The sequence below is a fragment of the Hakea prostrata genome, chromosome 9 (assembly GCF_041222555.1).
Source record: "Hakea prostrata isolate BN-2017 chromosome 9, UWA_Hpros_2, whole genome shotgun sequence".
NCBI classification, from domain to species: Eukaryota; Viridiplantae; Streptophyta; class Magnoliopsida; order Proteales; family Proteaceae; genus Hakea; species Hakea prostrata.
The window spans coordinates 11,858,475-11,881,569 of NC_142608.1; the positions used below are offsets into that span (position 1 = coordinate 11,858,475).

At 37.6% G+C, this 23,095-nt stretch overlaps 2 protein-coding genes across 2 annotated transcripts; both read left to right on the forward strand.

Moving 5' to 3' along the window:
* Window positions 1–11,813, forward strand: ALN (allantoinase). The gene is made up of 15 exons (XM_089168640.1): window positions 1–159; window positions 2,368–2,461; window positions 2,809–2,929; window positions 5,318–5,391; window positions 5,640–5,716; window positions 6,035–6,071; window positions 6,180–6,265; window positions 7,129–7,188; window positions 7,488–7,636; window positions 8,475–8,601; window positions 9,383–9,538; window positions 9,609–9,719; window positions 10,452–10,562; window positions 10,944–11,042; window positions 11,428–11,813. Exons 1-15 carry the CDS (start codon window positions 76–78, stop codon window positions 11,554–11,556), a joined length of 1,515 nt encoding a protein of 504 aa, XP_089024766.1. The 5' UTR covers window positions 1–75; the 3' UTR covers window positions 11,557–11,813.
* A 1,208-nt stretch (window positions 11,814–13,021) lies between these two features.
* Window positions 13,022–21,388, forward strand: LOC149004664 (DNA mismatch repair protein MutS, type 2). Its single transcript, XM_089168931.1, has 5 exons — window positions 13,022–13,599; window positions 13,738–14,698; window positions 14,796–15,320; window positions 17,841–18,284; window positions 20,275–21,388. Exons 1-5 carry the CDS (start codon window positions 13,112–13,114, stop codon window positions 20,587–20,589), a joined length of 2,733 nt encoding a protein of 910 aa, XP_089025057.1. The 5' UTR covers window positions 13,022–13,111; the 3' UTR covers window positions 20,590–21,388.
* The last annotated feature ends 1,707 nt before the right edge of the window (window positions 21,389–23,095 follow it).

Below are 23,095 nucleotides of genomic sequence, written 5' to 3' on the forward strand. Positions count from 1 at the left end.
GCCATAGAAAGAAGACAACTAGATCACGGGCTCAAGAAGAACCCAGAGAAGGAGGGGGAGAGAGAGAGAGCAGGGATGGATTTTCTGCAGTGGAGAGTTCTTCCCCTGCTAATGCTTCTGGCTTCTTTTGTACTGTTATATTTCAAAACCTCTTCGAAGGTCTGTTTTAACTTCTCAAGATTCTTCATCTCTGGTTTGAGATGAAAGAAGCTTCGTTTTTGTTTTTCCCAAATATTGTTTTGTTTGTATGAAATGCAGTTTGTCTTGACAAATAGATCTCTCCTGTCCTTCCTTCAGATTTCACCGAGATATTTGTTTTCTTCCTCGGTTTCTGTTTCTTGATGCTCTTATTGAGTTTCTCAGCTTATCAAAATTTCTGCTAAAAATATGACTTATGGATATTTAAGGATTGGAAGAAGTTTTGCCACATGGAAGAGTGCTGTGGCAAATATAACTGATGTATATGTATGGAATGGTCTGAATTGGAGGTCTGTCAAATTTCAGGCTCAAATCCAATATTTAAGAGAAAAACATAGCTAGTTATATTACCAACTGATTCTATAATTTTGATTTTAACGTTCTTAGTTCCTTTATCTATACTTAAGCCTAATGTTGAGTTTTTTTTTCTCATGTTAACTTTATATTGATTCTATACTTCTGAAGGTCTGGTTAATTTTTTTTCTTCTTTTTTTGGGGATGAATAATGAATTACAAGTAAGAATTTATCTTCCCAGTTTCGAGAAACTTTAACATTTCTGAATGTCTCTGTTGGTGCTAGTCTTCTCTAATAAACATTTGAAGAAGAAAATATATTGATACCGTTATTATAAGGGAAGTGCTAACAGCTAGAGCATTAACTGCTTATTTTCGATTTTGAATCCACTCCTTTAATGAATTTAATTAAACTTAGAACAACAGAAGCCAAAGAAATGGACAAGTATTACTACATGCAGAACACAGGTTGAGAAGGTCAGGAAGAATCCAGAGAGAGAGGGAAAGAGCAGGGATGGGTTTTCTGCAATGGAGAGTTCTTCCTCTGCTAACGCTTCTGGCTTCTTTTGTACTTCTATATTTCAAAACATCCTCGAGGTCTGTTTCACTTTTCAAGACGTTAAATCCCTTCTGAGATATTAGGAAGCTTCGCGCTTGATTTCTCAATTTGTTTTACGTTTCAACTGGAAAAATCTGTTCAGTTTGTCTTAGCAGACAGATCTGTCCTATTTTTCCTTAAGATTTCACCAAGATATTTGTTATCTTCCTGTGCTTTCAGTTCTTGATGTGTATGTGCTTGCCTGTTAACATAATAAGATTGCTGTACCTATCAAATATCCTTCAAATATTGAGATGAAGAATTTTACTGTGGCATCAGATTCTAAAAATAACAAGAAGTTTTCTCTGTGGCTAGAAGTTTTGCTACATGGAAGAGTGACATGGCAAATATGCCTGAACTGAAGGCCTGTCAAATTTCAGAGACAAATTCCATATTTAAAGGAGAATTTTAGTAGTTTCTACTTTACAGAAGATTTTTATAATTTTGATTTTAAGATTCTTAGTGTCCTTAACTCTACTTAGCCTGATTTTGTGTCCTTCTCTTGTTTACTTTATATCAGATTATTTACTTCTCAAGTGCTAGTAAGAATCTTTCTGTTCATAGTTGAGAATTTAATATTTCAGATACGTGTTTGTTATTGCCATTCTTCTCTAATAAACATTTGAAGAAAAAAAGATATTCATACTGTAAATTATAAGGAAATTGAGAGCAATATAAACATCAAGTTCTTGTTTGGGATATAAACCTATAAGCCATATGGTAGGCTGTCAGCTATAAATGGATGAATTCTTCTTTAATAATTCTTCCAGGAATCTGCATCACACATAAGCAATTAATGCTAGTGTTGAAGCATTTTGCTCCATGCTCAACCTCTTAATGAAATGAATGCTTCTTACACTTATAACAGGTAATGTAGAGCCATAAAATTCCCACATGCTTGTGGATGTCCCATGTATATGCTATGGCCTTCTTTGCTTATGATGTGTTTTAATGCCACGAGGCCCCACCAGCCAAAGCAGACAATATTGAGCCATTGGTGTGGCGGGGTTCATAGCACTTCAAGCAACACCTCATGTGATAGCAACTCCAAGAAGCTATGGTCTATATGTATGGTGAATTTAGATTATTATGATCATAACTGTTTACAAGTACAAAGTTGGTTCCAGCTTTCTGTCGTTTTTATCATTTAGTTCTTACATAATCAAATGAAATTCCTGAAAACTTTCTACCCTCTCAATGCATGTAAATATATATTTTTATCATGTTATGCAATGTTTTCTGGTAAAGTCATTTAGTGTCAAACTTCTGTGTTTCAGCCAACAACCAGTGACTGTAGTCTTCTTCCTTATGACCGGTATTGGATCTACAGCAAGCGTATTGTTACACCAAAGGGGATAATTTGTGGTGCAGGTATGCTACTAAGAGATCACATGTAAATTTTTGTTAGAAGGAAATGTTGTTCTGCAAATTCTCGTATAATATCATTTGTTCATCACTTTATGGATATTTAAGAGGTATCTGATTAAAAGGGACAGGAATATGTTATTTGCAGTCTCAAGTAACTTGTGCTCTGTTTTCTGGTCATCAACTGTGTGCTACATATAGTTTTGGTGGCTGAGCTTCACTCCCTTAGATGGCTGTATGGTGCTGTTTTTCGTGACAATTGTTAATATTTTCTTAATAGTAACCCTTTTGATAGAAAGAAGATGTTGGGGTTCTTAATGGTTATTAACTCATTTGAATCTGAACATGTGCAGTTGAGGTGGAAGGAGGGAACATAGTTTCTGTGGTTGAAACAGAGGATAGGAATGAAAAAGTTAAAGGGTCACAAGTGATTGATTATGGAGAGGCAATTGTCATGCCAGGCCTGGTTGATGTGTAAGATGATGAAACCATCTGTCACAGTTTATTTCCTTTTGTATGCAATGGAGTTGCACCTAAATATGAATCTCTGTCACTGCTTCTAGTCATGCATGCAAACTTACCTACTTATCGTGTTCACTTTTATTTTGTGGAAAACATTAAGACTTCAAATTAAATCAAAGAGTTGCAACTTCATCTCCTACAGATAGATTATGAAAGAATAAACATATGCATTATTTATTAGAATATGATATGCTGAATAATAATGAGGCACCCTAGTCCCTGCATGTACATAACATCCTTATTGAATCCAGATTCTTAAACTATAGGACCAGAGCTACTTTATACAAGCGGAAGCTTTCAGCTGACAATCAGTATTAACATCAAACCCCTTCCCCCCAAATTTTTTTATTTTTTTTGAAAACATATGTTATTCTGAGCACCATGGAGTCATTCATACATTACTGAACCTCGTCATAGCAAGCCAAAGTGTGAAGTTGGAGTACCAATATTGAAGAATTGACTTCCTTTCCAATCGCTTTGTTGTCTTCTTTGAGTTCTTATGCCTTTCTGAAGCTAGGTTTTTTTTCCTGAAGTTTTCTGGAAGCAAGAAGAAGAGAAACTTGTAATTTTTCGTGATGCTAGTTTTAGATTAAGATTTGCATGATTGGCTAAAACGATAATTACAGTAATGTCCTTGAACACTGCAACCTTAATCATATATGAATCATTATGTTTTTTATATCATAATGCTTTTTAAGTTTTAATCTTTCCCTCATGATCCCCTAACCCTCAAATAAAAAATTGAGTCTTTTATAAAATATGTTATGCTGGGATTTATTGGATGTGCAAGTCATTTGTGAAAAGAAATAAAGAGGTTTTCCTTTTAGTTCTCTCCATGTGGAAGATAGACAAGAAGGATAACACTTTTTTTGTTAAGTCCTGCTAAAGAAATCTTTGATTAAATTAAATAAATAAATAAACAGATGCTTTAAAGCGATTGATGTATCAAATTTTCTTCCTTTTGTCCCCCTGACCCTCAAAAGAGAAGCTTATTCGCCTGAGAGGATACTGTTAGTCATTGTTGAAGGACGTTCATAGGAAGAAAAAGTTGGTCTCAAGAGCTTGACATATCATCATCTTGTGGACATGTCAAACTTGCTTGCAAATGTCAGGATGTAATGTACTGTATGTTTGGTATAGGTTTAACACAGGCTGAGTGGATGACTTCAGCTGTAATATAGGTTGGTGGGTGCTTCTATTAGGATGCCTCAGTTGCTAACAATCTCATCAGATCAGTATAAACCATACAAGGAATAAAGTCATCTTTATTCTGCTTCCACTGAGATGAATCAATCATGTAAAACAATAATTGCTAAATGAGTGTTAGCTTGACAAGTGACATGATGTGGTTGAAGTGCTTTTGGAAGAAGAGATAAATAGAAAAAGAAGTTGATACAATCATGAGGAATGCTTGGCAGCTAACAGCCATGGATAGATCACAAGACTGGAGCATGGCTTCTGTAACCATGTCCCAGTGACCTGGTGCAAGACAGAGAGCAAGGCAGTTTTCTGTTCATCAAAGACTCAAAAGTTTACCAACAGTTCTGCAGTCCTGCACATGCTTGATGCCAAGGAAGTGTCTCTAATCTTCACCTGTATGACTTGCATCCATAAGAAAATCTTTTTTATCCTATTTTTACTTGTCTTGAACAAACTTCCATCTCCACTATGTCAAGAGCAAATCTCTTACTAACGGAAAGTTTTTTTTCTATGTTAGGACTAATACTGGGACAAGTATATATATATATATATATATATTGTGCTCTAGAAAAACTGCCATTGTGAAGCCTGATGCTGGGAATCCTAAAGCAAAACATACAGCTGACAGATGCAGCTGTTCAATTTAATGTTGGTGGCAAAACTATGTAGCATGATGCTGGATAGGTGATCGTATCATTTAGAAAACAGTAACTTAACTAGGGGAAAGTGATGGGGTGCAATGTCAAAGGAATAGTGGAAGGCCAAATTGAGTTGGTTGAAGTATGGAAAGAAGGCATTATACCTCTTAGGCTTTTATCTAATAGGATATATGACCTGGGAGACATTGGCATGGAAAAGAAATATATGTAGTTCCTAGTTCCAGGATAAATCTTTGTTGATTTGGAGTACAAAGGCACTTGTAACTCTATCCTCTCAGTGAAAGTTACTATGCAATAATTTCATGTTTCTTTATTCTTGCATGTAAAATTCTAAGATGTATGAAATTCAATGCTGTGAAAAATCAAGTGTTCTTATGCGTGCAGTCATAAGAAATTAAAAAAACTAAATGCATGCTTGTTGTCTTGCCTAACTAGTTCTTTGTTTTCCTTTCTGTGTGTTATAAATATTAAATGATGGCAGACATGCACACCTTGATGAACCCGGAAGGGAAGAATGGGAAGGATTTTCATCTGGCACTAAAGCAGCTGCTGCTGGTAACTGTACTTCAACTCTTCTTTCTTTAATAGTATACAAGCCATGTTTTTATTTCTGAAATCTTATGGAGAAATGGTTAACATTGTCAATGTTACCTGATAGCAGGCAAGCCTCTACATTTCATTCATCTGTTTCAGATTGTCTGCTTTCTGAATTTCTCCTGTTAGATTTCATTACCTGAAAAAACTCTTCTACTGCCAATATGCACAATCTGATGAAGTGTATACTGCAAGTGATGCTCTTGCAGGTGGTATAACAACACTTATTGACATGCCCCTTAATAGTTATCCCTCAACAGTATCCGAGGAGACTCTCAGGCTCAAGGTTTGATTACTTGACAAAGTCTGCATTTCTTTGATTTCTTACCAACCATGCTAAGAGTGAGTCTAGTTATGGCCTATCCTGTGGGCGGCCTTTTCTGGATGTCTCTCCAGTTTAGTATCTTGTGAGGTTCAAATTATTTATTTCATGCTTAAGGCTTTTCAGTTAGTTTACTTCTGTGTGGAGCCTTCCTGGTTGACTCTCCAGTTTCTTATGGGGCTTAAATTATTTATTTCATGCTTGAGGTTTTTCTAATTGTTTCATTCTGATCACATGCTTCGTAGTATTTTAGCTGACTTGCATTTCACTCATGTGTAATAGGTTGAGGCATCAGAAGATAAACTTTATGTTGATGTTGGTATGCCCTTTGCACTATATCTTTGTGTACTGCCAGTAGCGATACTTAAGTTATACGGTGTATACATATATTAATTTATCTATTATATAATAACATTTGTTTAAGCAGGTTTCTGGGGAGGCCTAGTACCTGAGAATGCATTCAATGCAAGTGCTTTGGAAGGTCTCCTGAATGCAGGCGCTCTTGGTCTGAAGGTAACAGTGGAGTTTTTCATTCTTTAATAAGGATGATTACCACCGTCACTATCCATGATTCTTCATTGAAGATATGCAAAGAATATTTACTTAGGCCATCAAGTTTAAGTTAAAGAATATTTACTTTAGGTCATCAAGTTTAAGTTCTTTCTGACACTTTTTGAAGATGATATGATAGTATGTGCTATTTTGCTTTTGCTATGCCTTACAATTGAAATGAATGAAATGGTCAAAGAAGTACATGCTTCGTTAGAACTAAGTTTCACCTAACCCCAAACTTAGTGGAATCTGCTCCAGATTCATTACAAATTATTCAGCTTTTGTTGATATTTCTGTATTGTAGTTTATAAATGTTAAGTGAATTATTTTCCTTGATGATAATGTAATGCCTGAGATTTTCTGTGAATCTAATTTGTATCTGCTTTGCTACTGATTGCCCTTATATTGCCAGGATAAAGTAACTCTTTAAATTTCTATTTGTGTTCTAGATATGCTTTTAGCTTCTGATGACAAATGAATAGAATTTGTTTAGTTAATTATGAGAGGGCTGTAGTGCATCATTGCCTACTTTTAAAATTTAGTCCTCTGTTTCTTTCAAATCCTAATTTTAGTTTTATTATCTCATTCATTTATATTTTGTGAATGATTTTAAATCACTATACCAAGCAAATCAAGATGCATTTCAATTGGTTTGGTGTACTTTTTTAATCTACACATAGTGAAAATTTCTTGCCTAACATCATGTTATGACTTCCTATCATGGATAAACTTTATTTAAACTTGATTATAAGATGTGATGCTCTGTCCTTTGCCAATAGAGTGTATTCAATCAGCTGACCTTTACCTCTGTTTTTTCTCTGTAGTCCTTCATGTGTCCTTCGGGGATCAATGACTTTCCAATGACAAATTCAAGTCACATAAAGGTTTGCTTCATGATACTTTTCATTCACTAAACTAAGGTGTCCAGATTAAAACGAAAACGATCTCTTAATAAGGAATATTGATTGTCCATATTATGTTATTTTAGGTGTTCCAGAATTTTTTTCATTTCCATATCCATGTATGTATGGGTCTATTTCATGTATATGCATCCTTGCATGCATGTTTTATCTTACCTTCTTGGATTTTAGTTTTCTCAGTTAATATTATGTATCTAGTTTCTTTTCTTGAAAAGTTGACATATGTTCCTTCTACTTTGGTTTCAACATGTTTATTTCTGTAGGAGGGATTACATGTACTGGCAAAGTACAAAAGACCACTTCTTGTGCATGCAGAGGTTCAATTAAATACTGAAAGTCATCCAGAGCTGAACGATGGTATTGGTGATGCTCGATCTTATTCAACATATCTTAGGACTAGACCTCCTTCTTGGTAAGATAATGGTCAAGATTTAGATCTCCCATTTTTAAGAGAAGTAGTCAAGTTCCAAAATACATTAACTTGTAACATAGGTGTTAGAGAGTCGATTCAGATGGTCCAGTCCTGTATGATGAGATCCAACAGCTGCTTAACTAGAAGATCTATAGGATGCATGTTCAAAATGTGTCAAAGAACAAGGGAAAGACAAAATGAACTTGCTTCAAGTATTGAAAAAAATGCAAGTGCTTGTGATGTGATGAAATATATGACCTTACATAGAGTGGATTGGCAGAGCTGGACCAAGTTGCCTGTCCAAAGTATTCTGGATAAAACTTAGTTGACTTGTATCAGCAACAGCTTTGCTAGACATAATGTTGGTATCAGTCAAAACCCTGCTTTTAATTTTTCAGTGCCTCAATTGATATCAATGGCCAGTGGCCACTATGGTATGGTCTTATTCAGTTCTTCAGTGGATAAAATACATGAGTACTTGTCAATTTCCAATTGTAATCTGTTTGTACATGTAATGTTGATTTATCCTCCCAGACCAAGCTTATATTCTTTTCTGTTGCATGATGCACATAAACCTTATATGTTAAACTAACTGCCTTGACCTCAACTATGACCAACAAAACCAACAAGAGAGTCTAATTTTTCAATATTGTATTTTGTAAGACTAATTTGGCTTAGGTACCTATTGGCGTTAAGTAAGATCATCTTGTGCTACTTAAAAATGCAGACTAAATTTGCTGAAGGGTTTAAGATGATCCTGTGGACATGCTTGGCGTTTCTCTGTTCTGCACTTTATATAATTTCCCTCCTCTGTCTCAATTAATTTATCTTTTACCAGGGAGGAGGCAGCAATCAGAGAACTATTGACAGTAACCAGAGACACCAGGACTGGTTGGCCAGCAGAAGGGGCTCATCTTCATATTGTTCACCTATCTGATGCCGGAACTTCCTTGGATCTCATTAAGGTACTTCTATATTTTCATATTTTCAGTTATTCCTGCATACTGCTAGACCAGGTGATCAGAGTATTAGTAGTATCATATCCCTGCAATGTTCTAACTTTCTTTCTTTCTTTCTTTCTTTCTTTTTTTTTTTTTTTTTTGGGGGGGGGTGACTATGTTCTTAGTCGCAATGTTCTATCTTAGGTCAAGAGACTCTACAAGCAACCATTACATTGGCAAACTGCTTGCTATTGTATTCTTGTGAAGTAATAAAAATGTATTATGAAGATTTCTGTTATTTTTAGGTCTGACTCAGGAGACTCAAGTAACTTGCAACTCTTGCCTTTTTATGAAATACATATCTTCTTAAGCCACTGGTTGTGGATATTGTAACTGCAACAATTCCAAGCCAAGAAAGCTATCTTCATGAAATCATGTTGCATTTACACTTTCCTGCTAATCTTGTTTAATGTTATTATTCCAAATGGAAAACTTAAAATGACCCAGGGATTACTTTGTTTCGAATCAACCTCGTATCGTATAAATATTGGATTATGCATCCAATATTGTTACTTATTTTGTGTTATGATTTCGAGAAACTCAGAAGCAATATTTACCTCTGATATAACAGTTTAAGCATGTGTAGTTTATCATTATCTAACCTGGATGATTTGCAATGAAAGCTTTTCCCAGGAGCAAATTGAAAGTCTGAATAATTGCTGAACTGCATCATAATAAATGTAGTGTTGAATCTGCTTGTTCTTGGAGAATTTAGACTACTGTCTCATTTGCATGTTTCTTACAGGAAGCGAAGAGCAACGGCGACAGCTTAACTGTTGAAACTTGCCCCCATTATTTGGCCTTTTCAGCAGAAGAGATTCAGGATGGGGATACCCGTTTTAAATGTGCTCCACCTATTCGTGATGCAAATAACAAGGAAAAACTTTGGGAGGCTTTGCTGGTATATTTAGATTTTATATGCTGCATTGTTTTGGATTTATTTGACAGTGCTTAATGAAAGCTCATTTTAGGGAGGAGACATTGACATGCTGAGTTCTGATCATTCACCCTCAGTGCCAGAGCTTAAGCTTCTTCAAGAAGGTGACTTCTTAAGGGCATGGGGTGGCATCTCATCTTTGCAGGTTGGAAATCTTTCCTGTCATGATTCAAGTGGGATATTGAACTTTTGGATTCATGTATACCGAGCGCTCTAGCAAAATGGTTCTCATGCTATACAATTGGAATATTTGTCTTGTGACACAAATACCATAGTTCAGCAATAAATGCTTTAATACAGAATATTAATGTTCACTAAAAGAGGATCAAAGTAAATGTGATTCCATTCAGAGCTTCAATTAAATTGGGGTTATATCAATTGATAAATGCTAAAGATCTTACTTCAGAATTGTTGAGTGATCAATCATTTTAGTTGTCTAATCATTTACCTTATTAACTGTGAAGAAAAGATCTAACCTTCCACCCACACAATAATGCATCTGCATGCTCACACAAGATGCAGATTCTTTTTTTTAATAATTTCTTATGGAATTGGGTCTTTACACAAAATGCAAAGCTAAACTTCCATCCACATCCTTCCACACATGCCATGGTGTTGGTTCTTCTTGAATTTCTTAGGGAACTGAAAATTTACATTAACAACAACAAGAACAGTAAGCCTTGCCCCAACTAAATGGGATTGGCTACATGGATTCTTGTCTTCCAATCAGTTCTGTTTGAGGCCATGCTAGATACAAGGCCTAAACTATACATATCATTTCTCACCACTTCTCTTAAGGTTATCTTAGGTCTGCCCTAACTTTTCTAGTTCTGTTTGAAAATTTACATTAAGTTGCTGGTTATTTGTGTGGATGCAGTTTGTTCTTCCTGTGACATGGTCTTATGGAAAAAAGCATGGTATGTCTTTGGATCATTTAGCTTCACTATGGAGTGAGAGGCCTGCTAAACTTGCAGGGCTAGAATTTAAGGTAATATCAACATCTGTTAATTTTGTTCAATTTTTAATTGCAAAATGCTTTTCCAGGCTTCAAGAACATCAAAGAACTAGCACTAAGCATTTTTTTCCCCTTTAAAAACATTGAAATGGCCTCCCTTCCTCTGTGTAATCTCTGCAGTATGCCAGTTTTTTTTATTTCTTTCCTTAATACGGTACTGTTCTGTAACTTCTTGTATTCAAATGGCAATGTGCATGCTGTGTGAAATTCTTCATACACCTGCTCATCTATTAGTGCAAATCTATCCATGCTGTTTATGCTTTATTTATGCATTGATGTCACTCGTATATGGCATTATTTGCTCTTTTTCTTCCCTTTTTTTTTGGTAACTATAAATGCATGAAACAATTTCAGGGAGCTATTGCAGCTGGAAACCATGCAGACATTGTGGTATGGGAACCTGATGCTGAATTTGAACTTGATGAGAACCATGCTACATACCATAAGCATCCTGTATGTATTCTTCTTAACAGTGATATGATTTTTTTTCAGTCCCAAGGTTTGAATTGTTTTCACTTTTGTTATAAAGGAAGTTTACTTTCGATACCTTACTCTTCCAAACAAATGAAGAAAATTACATAGTTGGATCTATTGGATTTGTTTTTCATTTCTCCTGCAAATAAAGGAAAAATTAGAACTTTTCATGTGACATTCATTTATCATGAGCTGTGAGTCTGTTAAACATATGACCTGTGGTTTTCATGAATTTTTTTATCTGAATTTCACTTCTATTAAATATCTTTTCTCATCAACAGTTCTTAAGAAAATAAAAGTGCCCTTTAGAGATTGGTCACGGTAACCAGAATTGTAATATCTTTTTTTTTTTGACTTTGTGCAGAGTATCTCAGCCTACATGGGGAGAAGGCTATCTGGAAAGGTTTTGTCAACATTTGTAAGAGGAAACCTTGTCTATGGTGAAGGGAAGCATGCCACTATGGCCTGTGGCATTCCAATCCTTGCCAAATAAACGTAGAGATTGATAGGTAAGTTCTACAGCTAATTCCAAATAAATGTATAGATTGATAGGAAAGTTCTACAGCTAATTCTGAAAGGTCCAAGGTCGATCCATATATATTGGTCTCTGAATACTCAAAGCGGATGCTGAGTTCTGGACAGAGGACAACATAAATTTGGTTACCCATATTCAAACATTAGTGGTTGGGCTTTTGTGAAAAGGTGGTTGTGCATGTACACTATTTCTTGCTGTCAACTAAATTTGAACCATTACTTTGCTTAATATATTAACAAAAAGGACAAAGTCTCTCTTCACAACAAGAGAAGAGAATCAAACGCAAATTATGAAAAATTCTCCCTCTATTGTGTTATTCAGTCTCCTTCGGCTATTTCTAATTCCCATTTGACTGCAGGGAGTCCAGAAACAATAGTTCAAGGAAGTGAAACCAGCAATTAGATCCCATTAGAAATTCAGAATCCAGCCAGGGTCAGCTTAAAAACTCAATTTGAATTGCTCAGAATTGGTCCATTAGGATTGGTTGATCTACTCCAGATTCTTATAAACACACTAAGAACTGCAGAGGCTTCATTCCTGAGGAGTGCATGTGGAAAGCATGCGCCACATCTAACCGATTCAACTGGTTCATAAATCTAAGTATGGATCACTTGGTGGATGGTTTCAAATACACGTTACTTGGAGAAATGCTGCAAATCAGAGTTATTTTCCCTATCTGATGATCTAGAAATTCGCAGTATGACCATGCAGTTCAGAAAATCTACTCCCATGTCTCCTCATTTTTTACGACCTGGATCCATCTGAAGATCAGGAAATCCAGAATATGATTCACACATTTGACAAAAAAATTACTTTGGCAAAAAAGATAAAATTCCAACCACTTCACTGCTGTTAAGGATAAGGATAATCCATTTTCTACTTTGGAAGACACAACTACTTCCCATACTCTGATCTCACAAACTGATTGGCTTCATTGGTGTCACGTCTAAGTGTCCTTCTGCAACTCTTCCAGCTGCTGCAACAGACCGATTCATCAATCTCTGCTCCGTCTATTTCTATACACCTGCATTTGCAACTCCAGTGTAGCGAATCTGATTCTACTCAGATCGAAGTAGAGGATCAGTTGTCTTTCTTTTTTTTTTTCTTTCTTTTTCTGGTAGAGTATAGAGCAGAGTATCAGTTTCATAGAAATGTATAGGTGAAAGAGATACAAATCAACCAATGAGATGTAGACAAATCAGCAAGCAGGAAGTTGGGATTCATCGCATGGTTCGACGCTCCGACTGTTCTTAAACTGCCGCCAAATTCCAAAACGGTATTTTTCAAAAGCAGGACCTAATGGTCATTTTTCAATAACGTAAGACCATATTGGTCATTTTCTGGCTTGAGGAAGTGAATTTTATTTTATTCTATTTTTTTATTTTTAATTTGAAGAGTGAAGACAGAGAGCCTAGTGGGGTGTCTAACGGATAAGATGGGATGGAAGGGGATAACTAGAAAGCGGTAATATAACGAAGAATTTAAATTTAGGTTTTGTGTTTTCTGATTAACAATGGAAGTCTACAACTCTTTCATTTCAATCAATAAAAGACCTCCAATTTTCTTACACACAGTCGTTCGAGGATCCATAAGGAGCTGCGCTACAACCTTCAACGCTTATGAAACTACAAAGGTTAAGCTCAGAGAGGAACTTCAGAGGGAAACGGAGAAAACTCTAGAATGGCAATCCGTCTGCGAACAAGTATCTAATTTCACTTCTACGAGTATGGGTCTCACCCTTGCTCGAAACGGGGATCTACCCATTGGTCGTAACCGGGAAGAAAGCCAGAAGCTATTGAATCAGACCACCGCTGCGCTGCTCCTTCCTCAGCCATTAGACTTTTCGGGAATCGATGACATATCGGAAATTGTAAGTTCTTCTGTCTTGCGACGACTGAGGACAATTAACGAATTGTGTGCGGTCAAGAAGACTCTAAGGTCTGCAAGGGAGCTGTATATGAAGTTGAAAGAGTGTTCATTAGACGATGGTTCTGTAGATAGGTATTGATTCAAATGCTTTCTTTAGTGCCCCCTTTTGCTATAGCTGTAAACTTATCAAATTGGATGTATGGATTTCTGTGGTTAACGTAGTTCTATGGAGTACTTACTTAGGATTTCACCATATTTTGAAATGAGCAGGTACTCACCACTGCTGGAAATACTTGAGAATTGCGATTTTGTGACAGATTTAGAGCAAAAAATAGGCTTCTGTGTTGATTGTAATCTTTCATTGATCCTTGATCGGGCTAGTGAAGATCTGGAAATCATTAGGTTAGAAAGGAAGAGGAACATGGAAAACCTAGAATCTTTATTGAAGGAAGTATCCACTAAGATTTTCCAGGCTGGAGGTGTTGACAGCCCATTGATTACCAAGCGTCGGTCAAGGATGTGCGTTGGGGTTAGGGCCTCATACAAATATCTGCTACCAGGTGGTGTAGTTCTGGATGTCAGCAGCTCCGGAGCAACATACTTTATGGAGCCAAGTGATGCGGTGGAGTTGAACAACATGGAAGTAAAGCTTTCAAGATCTGAGGAGGATGAGAAGTTATTAATTCTTAGCTTGCTTACATCTGAGATAGCAGAAAGTGAAAAAAAGATTACATATTTGTTAGAGAGACTTCTAGAATTGGATCTTGCTTTTGCTAGAGCTGCTTATGCTCAATGGATAAATGGGGTCTGCCCAATTTTTGGTCCTGAGTGCGGCAATGGATCCTTACCTAATGAAACTGAGAATTCTTTATCCATTGATATTGAAGGTATTCAGCATCCATTGCTTCTCAAATCCTCCCTAGGAAGTTTGTCCACTGACCCATTGTTAGAATCCGGGAGTTCTGTTGCGTTAGGTAGGGGCAACAAAGCAATGGATTCTGGAAGTTTGTCACAAGGTGGATCTGACTTTCCAGTTCCCATAGATTTCAAGGTCAAGCATACAACTAAAGTGGTTGTGATCTCAGGACCTAATACCGGAGGTAAAACTGCTTCAATGAAGACTCTGGGATTGGCTTCCCTAATGTCCAAGGCTGGTATGTATTTGCCTGCCAAGAACTTCCCAAGGCTTCCTTGGTTCGATCTTGTTCTGGCAGATATCGGGGATCACCAGGTAGTACTTTTTCTTGTTTATGGAGACAAAAGTTTCTTAAGTATGTTCTGGTGAAGCTGTTTGATTTTATTCTGAAACTCTTGTTTTTGGATTGAAGTCGTTGGAGCAAAATCTCTCCACCTTCAGTGGTCACATCTCATGTATCTGTAAAATACTTGAAGTGACCTCCAATCAATCGCTTGTTCTCATTGATGAAATTGGGAGCGGCACTGATCCTTCAGAAGGTGTGGCTCTTTCTGTCAGCATCTTGCAGCATCTCAAAGATCGGGTCAACTTAGCTATGGTGACTACTCATTATGCAGATTTAAGTTCTTTGAAAGAGAAGGATTCTCGGTTTGAGAATGCTGCAATGGAATTTTGTTTGGAGACTCTGAAGCCTACCTATCGCATTCTCTGGGGAAGTAAAGGTGATTCAAATGCTTTGACTATTGCAGAATCAATTGGCTTTGATAAAAAAGTGCTTGATCGTGCACAAGAGTGGATGGAAAGACTTAAACCAAACAACCAAACAGAGCGAAAAGCTTCACTTTATGAGTCACTAGTAAAGGACAAGAGCATGTTGGAAGCTCAGGCAAGGAGAGCTGCATCCTTGCATTCGGAAATTATGGAGCTTTATAATGAGGTATTATTTGGAAACTATTCTTTGGGAATGGATTTTTTTTTCTGCCTTTTAATATTTTTTTATACCACTTTGGCTTGTAGTTGGTTTTTATAGCATGCCATGTGTTAAAGCTGAGAGGGGCATCAAAACGAGTTTCATCATATCTGTAATTTTCCCCCTCTAAAAGAGTCAACCACTGCGGCTTTCCATTTTAAGCTTCCGAAATCAATGAAGCAAATTTATGGAATTTAATCCATGTTTTCTGAATCAAATTGGACATTTCAAACATTAACATGTTCATTGCATTTCCCGTTTCCTCATTAGCTTAGTTGCACGTCAGACTGAGATGAGTTTCCTTAATCATAACACTAGATTCTATTCTAAATGAAACTTTTGACTTTACGTGGTCAGAGATATAACTAATTTGATGCAACAAATAAGCATGTTACTTGGAATACATGCAGCGAACTATTCAAAAAGAATATCCAGAGCTAAGATAAGCACAGAGGAACCCTGTTAGTTTTGTTACATCCACTTATCCTAAAAGCCTGAGCTGCAAGTAATGGCAATAACATTGTGTATTAACACCTTCACTCACTTGCAGATCTGTATACACATGGCCAGCTTGCACGTGACACACACTCAAGTAGAGACATCATCACATGACATAAAAGGGAGAATGTGTCAGGGAAACCCCAGTATTTCCTAGGGATTCAATGCCCTCTCTGTTCTGATACATTGTTACAATCACTTAGCCTAAAAATTTGAGCTAAAGTGCAAGAACGATGCATATCAACAAGTTTTACTGTGCACAGGTCCATAACTTTATTACACTTGCTAAACTGAGGCTAGTTGAGATCGAGCTAGCTACTGCTCACTGGAGTGTACTCTCAGTTGATAATAAATCAATCTAACTTTTAAGGCCCGAATAAAATCTAAAAAACTTCAGAGAGTAACTTGGAAAAATAAATCTTGTGACTAAAAATAGGAGAAATCATGGAGTAAAAAAGACAAAATGATTTAGTCATTTTTATGCACTTGATTGGTTGGACCAGCAAGCTAGACTTTGAAAGCCAAAACCCAACAAGAACTGGTTGAAGAGTTTTTGGTCCAACAAGGGTTGGAATTAGTTCTTTCAGTATTTTATTTTCAGTATTTTATTTTCAGTCTTTTAATTGTTTGGTTTCCTTCATGAGAGAGACTTAGAGTCGGGGTTGAGTTGCTACTTTATTTCAAGCTGTTATAGTCCCAGTTGGGACTTTTTATTCCCTCTAATATATTTGGTAGTAATATAGCAATTGCTAGAATGAATTGACAATAGAAGGTTGAGTTTATTTGAAAGTGTATGCTTGTGTGATCCCTTTTCCCCTTGCCCTGTAGTTGCTACTTTAACAAGGGTAGTTTTCCTCCTTTCCCTTCAATTTCCCCCCTTTCCCATCTATTTTCCCCTTCTCCCAACAGGTTGGCCATTATATTCTGTCTAAAGCTATTAACTCCATAGATTCAAACTCTTCAGAATGATGCAGTTGGCTGAATCCTTGTGATTCCATGTGGGGTTTCAAAAATTCAGGTCAGGTTTCAACTCCACGGATGTGGAGCAAATGTTGAAAGAGTTCTTGCACTCCCTGGACTGGCAGCAGGATATACTGAGTCTGGGATAAAATACTAGTTTTCAGTGGGCTAACTTCCGAATGGCATAACATTGCCCACAGTTAGCAGAATCGCTGTTATAACATGTTTTCAGATTTCAGAAACAGAGATCTACAGGTCAATGGGTGGAGCACAGTTCTACTAAGGAATTATTCCATGTTTTGTTTTGTTTTCAAGGACATTCAGGGGGTGGGAGTGTGTTTGAATTTTTTAGCGCCATTTTTGAATTTTGAAGTATGGTCGCATTTGCGAGTTCAAGTTGTCATTCAACAGTTACAACCTATTATATAAGGCTTCTTTGGGTGCTTGGATCTTCATCTTGAAATTCTTTTGATACTTCTGTCATACAAATTGTTCTATGACCTATTATATGAGGTCTCTTTGGGTGCTTGTATCTTACATCTTGCAAGCCATTCAATTTTTCTACCTTGTGGATTTGAGCGTTGCTTGTGCTTGAATGACCCCTCCCCCAATTCTTCTACTGCGTCTTGCACATACAAGTAATACCATGAAGAACCAAGGATTCCTGATTTTTGTTATATAAGCCTGTTTGGATCATTTAAGAAGGTTTGAAGAGCTTCATTTGGTCAGACTTTATATTAAGGATTGAACCAGACTGGCCTTTGGGTCTGAAAACTTAAACAATATCTCATCCATTATCCAGACCTGTGAAAACACAGTACTCCACACAAGCCCCAACCTAGTTGTGTGGGGACTCTTTTATCCTGCTCCATTGTTATAATGTTATTACAACTTGAACTTTCCCTCTTTCATTGTCAAGTTTTTGGGTTCCTTCTTACTGCTTTTAGTTTGAAGCTAAGTTCTACACTTAGCTCCTACTATGCATTTACTAATTATGACCTTTATTTCTTTTCTTTTTTAAATTTGAAGATCCAAGGTGAGGCTGAAGATCTTGATCGACGTCTGGCAGCTCTAAAAGCGAAGGAAACAAAGCAAGTTAGACATGATGTGAAGAGTGCAAAATCTCAGATGGATGCCGTGGTCCAGAACTTTGAGAACCACCTCAGAAGTGCAAGTCCTGGTCAGTTTAAAATATTATTAAGGAAGTCAGAAGCTGCTATCGCATCCATTGTTGAATCTCATTGTGAAAATAATGATTTTGCCGTCCGAGAAATGGATAGTTCTTATATACCAGAAATTGGAGAAAAAGTTCATGTGGTGGGATTAGGAGATAAGTTGGCCACAGTAGTTGAAGTACCTGGAGATGATGGGACCATCCTGGTCCAATATGGAAAAATGAAGGTCCGTGTGAAGCAAAGTAATATTAAAGCTCCAATTACGCAACCCACTAGCTCAGCACGCCGTAAAAGGCAGGTTTGTGTCCTGAAATCTCTGGAAGAACAAATGTTTCTTTTATGTACAACATTTTTTTCTTCATTATTTTTAAGAGGGAAATGAATGTCCTGTCTGTGTGTGTTAAGATATTCAGGGTGAGACCAGGTGAGACCCTTGTCTGATTGGATGAACCTAACTGGAGGTTTCCATCAGTCAGGTTTTATTGAGTTTGTGTGGAGCTGGGTATTGGTTGTTTTGGAGAGTCACAAACCTAATCTTGCTCAAAAGATATGTTTTCTATTGCCTCGACCCTGATCTGTCCACCTGTGGATTGGTTTAGCTGATCCAAACATGAAAAAGACCAGATAGATTTGTATGTGAGATCATGAATAACTACCGTTAATCCTGTTTCACCATAAGAGCTCATCTACTGGCAGTTTGTTCTTCTATTGAAGTAGAGAATATCCTTGCTGACCCCAACCCATGCATATTATGTTGACGAAAGATTGAGAAAGCCACCACCTTTATTCCACATTTTTAAAAATTTTGTTTCACAGTAAATTCCTTACAATTTGTCAACTATCAAACTGGAAAATATCCTCGGTGACCCCAAACCATGCATGTTATGTTGACAAAAGGTTGAGAAGAATTTTGTGGACCCTCCTGGATGGTGTCTCTGTTTCAGTACATCATGATCTTATTTCTTACTCCTCCAATGAAATTTATTTCATGATGAAAATTCCCACATAATTATGACTCTGCAGTCTTCATAGTTCATACAAATATCAGCATAAACGTAACTTTACTATAATTTTTCTGTGCCAACCTTACCATTGTCCACAATAAACATGTTACTGAAGAAACTGCATACAATTTATTAAATATGGCGTGGGATGGTCTGACATGTTGTGGATTCTTTGTGAAAGAGTTCTACTTTTGAGTAAAATTTGTATTTTTTCTTTATTCAGAAATTGATGTGCACAGAGATGCATGCATGTCTGTGTTACTGAATTGATAATATCTTCACTCTAACTTATGTTAACATTGATCCCCACCAAAGCATTTTTTTTTAACTTTCCATTTGTACATGGTAAAACAGCATGACTATGCATTCCCTTCCCTTTCTTCTACCTGTTCTCCTCTTGTTCAAGTTTGATTGTTCTCCTATCTACTAATGTTTGCTGACTATGCATGTCCAGCAACATCAGGTTCCTTTAGTAGTACTATTATAGCCCCAGACATGATGTGTACAGAATCAACAGACTTGCAGAAAAATGTTCTTCTTTACATTGTTGGATCTCCTCTTAAATCCTCTGTATCTGGGTGCTTTATAACTTTATTCTGTGGATCTTCCTTCTGTTCTTTATCATGGCTACCTAATAGGGCTGGAAACTTCTTAAGATAACGAGAAGACAATAAGTCCGACTTTGATGTGTCTCCTCTTAACTCCTCTGTGCCTGGGGTGCTTAACAACTTTATTCCGTGTTGTTGGCTGAATCTTTTTTCTTCTTTTTTTTTTCTTCTTTTGGGTGGGTTTATCATGGCTGCCTTAACATGGCTGAAAACTTATCAAGATAACAAGTCAAACTGCAATACAAAGTTGATATGTAATTAGAAATTTAGAATAGGGTTTTTGTATCTTGTTCAAGTAAGAGGTGAACCTTCCCACCTTCTTCTCTGAAGGAAAATTTTAGTGTTGCAGGATCATGATCCATTCCTTCTTTTGTGTTTAATAAATACAAGATGGTGGCTAACAAACAGGACTCCGTGTCTCCCATCTAATGCTGTCTTGATTTATGATAACTCACCTCTAACATCTAACGCTGACACTACATGGATGATGACCATACTCATAGCAGACACTGTACATGTGATAACTAACTGAGATAACCATGAGAATAACCTCCTAACCAGGCTTCATAGCAATAACAAGTGCTGCTGGGTCTGTCAATGGGTTTTGTGCAATTCAATTTCTAATCTTCTGATTGTTGATGATGCTTGACTCTGGGTCTGGTGTTGTATGTTTTAGGTTCAGCCTCATAGAATTCGCAAGGAGACTACCACAGAGGCAAACGAAGGTCAGGAGTTATCTTATGGGCCAGTGGTACAAACATCAAAAAACACAGTGGATCTACGTGGATTACAGGTTGAGGAAGCTTCTCATCATCTTAACATGGCTATTGCTGCAAGTAGGTCTTCTTCTGTTCTCTTTGTCATTCATGGCATGGGTACGGGGGTTGTTAAGGAGCAAACACTTCAGATACTAGGCAAACATCCACGTGTTGCCAAGTTTGAACAAGAAAGTCCAATGAATTATGGTTGTACTATTGCCTACATCAAATAGGGTACTTCTAGGTACTTTGGGGGAAGGTCATTCTTCCAGAGGAAGGACACTGGTTTGAGTGCAGCCCCTTCATGCAAAAATTCTATAGGGTAGGACTGATTCTATGCAATTCCTTTCTGGACCTTGGATGGTAGAGTATTGCAACCTTCTGCTTCAAAACCAAATGTCCAGATTTCTCTTTTCTTTCTAGTGCTTTCTCCTGAGTTTCCTCAGATTACTATAGTAAGTTGTACAGCAAGAAAACATTGTAGTGCATGTAACCTAACCAGAACACACGTTTTTTCGGTACATACCAGAACTAATGTTAACCCATTTTTTCTACCCTTTCTGTTCCAAGTCAATTTGCATCCAACATTTTCTTTCCATTGCTGCATCAGTTTGCAAACCACTTACATATTTCTATGGGAGATGCTTTCAGTAAAGGTGTCATTGGCTTGGTTCAGGTTCGGTTTTGTGGTTTTGGCTTGTATTTGGTTTGTGTTGTCATGTGGTTCGGTCATATTATTTGGTGAAATGACATAGCACCTCCCTATTGACAACACTAAAATAGTATGTCTTAATAGTCTCAGGATTGCACCCAAAAAACGGTGTTGCTTCTGAAATACGTTTCAGTTGTATGGTGATTGGCCATTTGACCAGAACCGGCCTTTCCCAGAGAAATTATGTATTTTTTTTTGGTAAACTGCGCTTCATTTAGAGAACTAAAAGAAATACAAACACACCTGCATGAATACACAAGGTTCAAATCGAACCAAGGAGCGGCAAAAGACCAAACTGTCGTACATGGGACAGGGTCAGCCAGGGTAAGGGTTGGGGCAAGCCCAAAGTGGATCATGTCCACAAAACCCTTAGAACAAGAGCACCAAAAAAGCACCAACACCCTCAAAGGGCGACATGCTACACGCCTCAAGGGCGGACATAACACCCTCATAGGAGGACAAAATACACGCCTCAAAGGCGGACATAACACCCTCATAGGGGGACATATTACACGTCTCAAGGGCGGACCCAAAACTCCTACCGTTGTAGCGATGGTAGCAGCAAAAGTGCGGATAAGGGTTGGGCCTCCCATCCAGCAATACGCCTATCAAGCTCGACGCAGAAAAACTTTTTCCCAAGGCTGGAGTTGTTCTGCGGTGTGCACCAAGGAGACGCTGTAACCAAAGGAGCTGTTATGAAAGAAAAGAAAAAAAAAACCTAGAGGGAAAACAAAGTACTGCAAACGCAGATCTTAAGGAAAACCTAGATCTGTTATTACCGGAGAAAGCGAGACGGAGACGGAAAAAAGGAGCAGGGAAGGCAGGCGGAGTGGACGGCGGGTGAGAAAGAACAGAGCCGACTCGGGAGAGAAACAGAGAAAACGGGAGAGAGAAACAGAGAGGACGGAAGAGAGAACAAAGAGGGCGGGAGAGACAGACGGGAGAGAGAACAGAGAAGCCGGGAGAGAGGACGGGAGAGATAACAGAGAACTGGAGGAGGTGAGAGAAAAGAAAGAAAAAAAAAGAACACAGAAAGAAGAGACGGGAGAAAGAGCTGGAGGAGAGGGAGAGACGGGAGAGAGAACTGGAAGAGAGAGAGAGGCGGGAGAGAGCTGGAGGAGAGGAATAACGAAACAGAGACCGGAGCAGGAAGAAGAGAAGGAGACCGGAGCGGCGGAAGAAGAATAGGGGAGGCGGAGAGACTACTCAGGCGAGCCTCTCCGCCTCAATCTTCTCGATCTGGAGGAGTTGCAGATCGATTTCTTGCAGAGCGATAAGAACTGAGAAAATACCCACCACTCCTGTATGTGGGAGGTGAGAAATTATGTATCTAATCTCATGCTCATGTGGAGATACGGATTCCTTGGGAAAACAAAAAAAAACCCTTCGTGCCTTTACTTGGAACAAGAAAAAAAAAAATTTCTTCAAGGAAGACTAGACTTGGGAGTTCCACTTCAGTGCTGCGCAATCATTGTGCAGCACTGTGCTGCGAACGGTCAAGATTTCAATATCAACCGTCTGTTTTTAAAAAATGTGATAATACACTCTTGAAAAATGGACGGTTGAGATCGAAATCTCAGTTAAAATTTTGATCTTGACCGTACACTGCAGGTGCTGTACAATCCAAGCAATTTCCAGACTGTGGACCCTACCAAATACGCATGGTTCACATGACAGACTAACAGGAGGAGTTAGAATATGTTTTTTGGGGGGGTCAAAATATTGAAAAGAACGTAAGATTGAAAGGTGCCAACAATTTTGTCTTGACTTTTCGTAAAGACTACTAGAAAAGAAAGAAGAAACTATTTGTCGAGAAGACTAAAAAGTGCCTGGCGACTTTTTGAAAAGACTCTTACCAAAAAAAAAAGACTTTTTGAAAAGATTACAACGTACGTGTGGAAAGAATGCTAGTGGATCTCCTTGATGGCCACGCGTAAAACCGTACAAGCTCCAAGTTTTCTCTCTCTTTGGCAATTGACCCCTGCGCATTAACCGTTGTCGACTGTCAAGATCAAATCTCGGATGAG

What these genes read in the sequence shown, in the direction of transcription:
- ALN (XM_089168640.1), top strand. Translation starts at nt 76, where the DNA reads ATGGATTTTCTGCAGTGGAGAGTTCTTCCCCTGCTAATGCTTCTGGCT. An exon ending in TAAACTTTATGTTGATGTTG is followed by an intron (nt 6,072 to 6,179) that starts GTATGCCCTTTG and finishes TTGTTTAAGCAG; the next exon opens with GTTTCTGGGGAGGCCTAGTA. An exon ending in AACTTTGGGAGGCTTTGCTG is followed by an intron (nt 9,539 to 9,608) that starts GTATATTTAGAT and finishes AGCTCATTTTAG; the next exon opens with GGAGGAGACATTGACATGCT.
- LOC149004664 (XM_089168931.1), top strand. Translation starts at nt 13,112, where the DNA reads ATGGAAGTCTACAACTCTTTCATTTCAATCAATAAAAGACCTCCAATT. An exon ending in GACGATGGTTCTGTAGATAG is followed by an intron (nt 13,600 to 13,737) that starts GTATTGATTCAA and finishes TGAAATGAGCAG; the next exon opens with GTACTCACCACTGCTGGAAA. An exon ending in TTATGGAGCTTTATAATGAG is followed by an intron (nt 15,321 to 17,840) that starts GTATTATTTGGA and finishes TTAAATTTGAAG; the next exon opens with ATCCAAGGTGAGGCTGAAGA.